The sequence below is a fragment of the Amblyomma americanum genome, chromosome 11 (genome assembly GCF_052857255.1).
Source record: "Amblyomma americanum isolate KBUSLIRL-KWMA chromosome 11, ASM5285725v1, whole genome shotgun sequence".
NCBI classification, from domain to species: Eukaryota; Metazoa; Arthropoda; class Arachnida; order Ixodida; family Ixodidae; genus Amblyomma; species Amblyomma americanum.
The window spans coordinates 95235793-95241792 of NC_135507.1; the positions used below are offsets into that span (position 1 = coordinate 95235793).

The 6000-nt window shown below is 46.0% G+C and overlaps 1 protein-coding gene across 1 annotated transcript in view; it reads right to left on the reverse strand.

Annotated features, from left to right (window-relative positions):
• LOC144110541 (uncharacterized) overlaps positions 1-5672 on the reverse strand; it is a 70920-nt gene extending 65248 nt beyond the window's left edge. The window contains exon 1 of the mRNA XM_077643539.1: positions 5576-5672. Coding sequence (XP_077499665.1) covers positions 5576-5629 — 54 coding nt within the window. The 5' untranslated portion in view covers positions 5630-5672. The remainder of the gene's footprint in view (positions 1-5575) is intronic.
• Positions 5673-6000: the final 328 nt, after the last annotated feature.

The window sequence follows — 6000 nt, forward strand, 5'->3', positions numbered from 1 at the left end:
TTTTTAGCGCATCCCTTCGCATAATAATCAACCAACTGGCCTCGGTAATAGCTTTGCTATATCATGGGGTTAGACGGTGCGGTCCCTATCATATAGTAACTTCTCTTGTACGCCCGCTACTTGCGCTGTGTCCCCTCATGTACTTGCGTTCATATTGAGAGGCAGCGCTTCTCAATGGATGGCATCAGCTCGAGTGTCCATCACACCTTATATGGAACCGCCTTCGAGGAAGAATGCGTGATTCAAACCAAAGACAAGATCCACAGGGCACGCTACGACAGAAGCTTACTGTTTGCGAGCGGTTCGGTGCTTTGTGGTGAGTTGATTTATGAACCGCAGCTCATATACATTCAAACCTGCAAAAGTATGTACCTTCCAAAATTCGAAGCTAAGCTAGTACTGCAATGAAATGGGCGAAAAAAAAGACCGGTTAGTGGTGCACAGCAGTCACCACCAAAAGGGACAACAGCTTGCCGATGAATATTTAATGCGGCAGAGAAGTAGCGGAAGTAACAAACCTTGACACCTAAAGCTACTGAAGTTTAAGCAACGTGATGAAAACATTAAGGCAGTTATTTACTCTTGCCCCTGAAGGAGCTAGCAGAATGGCATGCCCCTCAATTCCGGAGTTCAGTCTACTATGTATCTGCCTCACAGCAGGTTGCATCTAATTTGTATGCCATCTCGCTGAGTGAAGACGACATTATGGTTTCGTTTGACGTGACATCGCTTGTTACAAGCGTACCAGTGGATATAGCAGCAGCTACGTGTGAAAAAGCGCACATCCTTCGACGTTCCCAAACTTTGCGAGCTGCTGAGATTTTGCCTTGGCAACACTTACTTTTTTTACGGTGGCAGTTTTTATCACCAGACACAGGGCACGGCAATGGTGGCATCGATATCTGTTACAACGGCCAATTTAGCAATGAAAGCCTTGGAAGAAAAAGTAGTAGCCACCTTCAGTCCTGCACCGTAGACGACTCCTTCTGCATTTTTAAGAAACAAGACGTCTCACGCTTCCTGGGCAGCCTAAACGCCCACAATAAGCGTATACAGTTCACCCTTCAACATGAGAAAGGCGGCTCTTTCCCATTCTTAGATGTACTGGTTCGCAGGGATGAGGGTGCTCTCACCTTCTCGGTATATAGGAAGCTTACGCATACAGGTCGCTACTTCAATTTTATGTCGTCATCCGGCAGACCACAAGACGTCGGTGACATCGTCCTTAATTACAGGTGCAGTACGCACCTGCTCAGATGAAAATTAATTGAAAAACCCACTGAGGATGATTCACCGAGATCGGACTAATAACGGCTACCCTAGTCGCTTTGTCTGCAAATTAAGAAGCGGATATTAAAGCCGGGAACACAGAGAAAGAAGGCATTCAAGGCACGTGCAGCCATTCCTTACGTGCAGGGAATCAGCGAGGCACTATGGCGCGTGTTTTCAAAATATGACATGCGCATTGCCCACATCCCGACCAGCAACCTCTGTAACCAGCTCATGAACGTGAAAGACAAACTGCCGACTGAAGCATTTCCAGGTGTCACCTACCAGATCCCATGTGCTGATTGCCCCCAGATTTACATTGATGAAACTGGAAAGCTCCCCAGAAGGCTTAACGACTAAAAACGTGACGTAAGAAATAATAATCACACGACGAACGCCACTTCCCAGCATGTGCGAGAGCATGCTCACACGATTGACTGGGACCACGCCACTGTCATCGCGAGGGAAAGGAGCGTGTCATCTCATCGGCTGATGGAATCTCCAATCATCCAATCGACACCAGCTACCATGAACCCGGTGCACGGAACCATGCCACCCATCTACGCACGCTCTTTACGCCACGTGTTGCGTATACATAAGTCGCGACGGTTTCTTGTCCCGCTCAGTGATCAAGGAACCCGTACGAGGTTCCGAAACGTCTTGAACTTCATGACTTGGTCTGTGACCGCATTATTTTTCCCTTTAAGATAAGTCACCGTAACCTAGGAACGTGGGGGGCTGTTCATTTTGTTTGCTATAATTTTATTATTTCGTGGCATCGATAATGGGAGTTTAATACCATAATTATTTTATCGCTTAAAGATAACTTATTAGAAAGGAGAAGTTGATATCATCACATGTAGCCAGTGCAGTTCGAACCCACGATCTCCGAATTTTGTGTCCGGTGCTCTACCAACTGAGCTACGGCGACGGCTGTCCACTCTTATGCGTTCAGACATGTTTATGTGCGTTGTTATTTCACCTTGAGAGTGTTGACCAGCGCCATCATCGTCCATAGCGACGAATGTAGAATGTCCTGCATTTCTCGAATATATATAAATATCCCCCGATGCAGAAGACTGGACAGCTTTCGCCACAGCTGAGTGCCGGATGGGAAATTCGGAGGTCGCGGGCCCGGGTCCCGGCAATGGCATGTGGTTCCTTTTCTTGTGCTTTCTAATCAACCTTAAACAGTGATAACATACGCTATTATTCTTCCATTGATCAACGCAACAAGGAAAAAATTATAAAAACATCCTGTATGCCCTTTGGCTTCGGTAGCTCTTCGCATCCGTCTTGTATGTTATAATGGGCCCCTCTCTTCTCCTCCTTTGCATGCCCATGTGTCTGTGTCGTTATTTGAAATCATCTCACCTCGTTTGTGCCAAATTGTTTTACATTTATAAAATTAGCTCAGTCATTTCCGTGATCTTCGATGTGAATGGCATTGGAGAGGCTGGAATGTACGAAGCACGCCATAACAAATTTATCGCCTTTTTATGAGCTACGAAAGAAAACTAGAAAAGAGGACGAGGTCTTAGAAGCCATGTCGAAGATTAGGAGAACTACAGACAAGTTACATACAGGTACTAATGTTCGGTGTTGAAATTCATTTTTATCTGAAAACCGGAAAACTTTTGATGTGGGTGAGAGAGAAGGCCTAGCACAAAAAAAAACTTACGTTATCTTTAGCAATAATGAGCCACGCACGACTGCATGATGAGTTTAAGGTGGCCTATATTAAAACCATACTATTAGCTTGAGATAGCGAAAAAAAATGCTCAGCACAACTTGCAAGGCCAGAGGGCAGAAGCTACAAAATCGTTCGATAGGAAACCTAGTTCTCAAAAAAAGCGCATCCTGGAGATATAATGGATGCGACTTCATGCCTATAAACTGATGATTACGGATGTTTATGGCGCTAGGGCATCTATGGCCAAAGAGCGCCATGGCACAAGGTATTTTGACTACTCAAGGTGGGTTCAAAGACCCATTATTCCAAGCATTTCAACCCCGATGAGCCGAGCACCAGGCCAGGGAGAAACTTGTACTCACTACATCACCGGCGGGCGGGCACCCGGCGGCACTTGGGATCAAACCCCGCACCTCCCGCATGCGACAAGGATGCTCAACCACTTGGCCACCGCTGCGGTGTGCGCATAAACTGTAATAAGGCAACTACGCCTGTTTTCGGTTGTGAACGCTGTGATCGGCTGGAATCTGACACAAATTTGTGCTTGAAAGAAGGAATACTGCTTTTGGGAGGCTGCCGTTACGATCAGACGAGGAATTTCCATCAGGAAGCAGTTAAAGGGGAAATGAGGAGTTCCAATTTGACAAACAACCAGGCAAAACATACGGGAGACGGGGGAGGGGGGTGCATGAAGAAAACTAAGAAAATGTTGGAAAAAGAAGTAGGTGGCCTTAATACTGCAGCATTTGTATCCTGGCACTGTTAATCTGCGTGGTATACAGCTCGATGCCTGAGGAGCAAACAAAATTCTCATGGTGCGGGCTGCGCTTGAATTGCTGGCAGCCAATATCTATCTCTTGTAACGCCCTGTACATTTGCTGCATGCAAGACCGCACAGCAATGGAGCGCGTTCCCAGCCACGGAACGCCCTTCAGCGCACAGTACGGAAACAGGCCAGAATTCAGCCAGACCGCAGATGTATAAAGAGCCATATTGCAACCGATTTCCAATAGGTGGCAACGTGCAAGAGAAGACGGGATATTGTGACGACAGGGAGACAGCAGCTTTGCTAACGAAACAATAAACTTGGCGAAGAACATTTCAAGCGAGCGAAAGAGGATGGAAGGCAGGACAAGCTGGTAAACTTTCATCATGGATGGTAAGCGCGAAACAGGCGAAAGAGGCCAACAGATGAAGGCAACGTAGCGCTCACAAGTGGTTTCTTCCATTGTCTTTCGTTGGTTTCGCGCTGTACCATAAAGCAAGATGTAAACGCTTGTTGTTAGCTAGGTGAAAATGCACATTGCCCTGATATCAAGGTGTTCATTATTATTCTATATCTGTAGTGCACATTTTGATAACGTCATATATATGATGTGCACGTGATTTACGTCTTAAAATATCATTTGTTAGCAGGCACCTAAGCTTCTACACCCGAGGTTGCCGCGAGGTCTCAATTGATCTAAAACAGCTTTACACTCATGATTATCGTCGCCCTAAATCGTGGTGAGTTGTAAAGCGCAGCCTACTCTCTCACATCACATGGACTTGGGAACTCTTGTCCAGCTAGCTGTCAGTTTCCGTATACAAAACTCACAATTTCAGGAAGGCCCCGGAACTTGTAAGCGCTCAGTGGAACACTTCGCTAATGCTGGATTGTATATTTTTCTGTTTTCGTGTTAAAGTTCGTCGTAATCTAGACCTCTGCAATGATTTCTTATTACGTTTTGCATCGACTAAAATAAACAGTTTTTCCAGTAGAAGGTTGTAAAAAACAATTTGAAAACAACGTGGCTTGCACTTGGGTAAAGCTTCTAGCTGCCCATCTTATATACGAATAGAAATCGAGAAGGAAGTCTCTGAAAAACACACCAGATATAACGTAAGGTGGGCTTCAGGATTCTCTTCGGAAGCTGCAGACTAGCGCATTGTACGCTCTTGTTAGGCATGCTGGTAAATAAAGAAGGGTAAATAAAAAATCGTGCGCTTCCAATCCATCCTCGAGACGAATGAGTGGTAAAGCAGCGTCGCAGTTAAAGTTGCATACTTCCTTCGTAATTCAGCACAATAGATCACTGTCATAAGTTGCGGTTATTGCAGTTTTCCTTATCAAAACTTCATCAAAAATTAGTACTGTGGCTGCCTGTTAGGAATAAAGAGCGAAAACATTCCGCCGTCTCAGCAGTTAGGGTCTGAGTACTGCTAATTCTCTCCGCAATAAAGTACTGATTAGATTGGTTTATGGCGTTTTAACGTCCCAAAATGACTTCGGCTATGAGAGAGGCCGTAGTGAAGGGCTCCGGAAATTTCGACCACCTGGAGGTCTTTAACGTGCACTCACATCGCACTGTACACGGGCCTCTAGAATCTCACCTCCATCGAAATTCGACCTCCGCTGCCGAGATCGAACCAGCGTTCTTCGGGCCAGCAGCCGAGCGCCATAACAACTCAGCCAGCGCGGTGGCTGTACTGATTACTTTTTTCTTTATTATCCTGCTGTCGTAAACAAAGCTGCAACCCAACTACAGGCAGTGTTGATGTCTACTGATGTACACCGTGCTGTGTATAAGAGGTTAGAGGGGGGAGTAGCGGCCGCTTATTGACAACCCTCACCAGGCAGCAGGCGCCCAAGATATTGATCTGTAACGCCGTCTCGCACATGCACATGGTCGCTGGCTGGTCGTATTTCTCGCTGACGATGAAAGTGAGCCGGATCCTGGAAAATGAAACGTGAATATTAGCCTCAAACTTCTAGGAGAGCATGTCAAACGCGCGGAGAATTCGAAAGGCGGTTTGCGGAAATTCAAGTAGCTCCTTGTACGTGAAAAGTATAGAGAACGCTGTCCGTGCTAAGCGTGCTACACTGCAATATTAATCAAAATTAGGCGAGTTGGTTTTGGTTCGTCAAGTCTTCTCAGAGTCTATCGTATTCTTTCATGACTCCGCTTCGTTGATGTACCTAGTGTTCGACGCGCTGGAATAATGTGTTCCTACAGCAAGAGGTACATCAGTCAGAAAAGCAACAGAAAATCAACAAC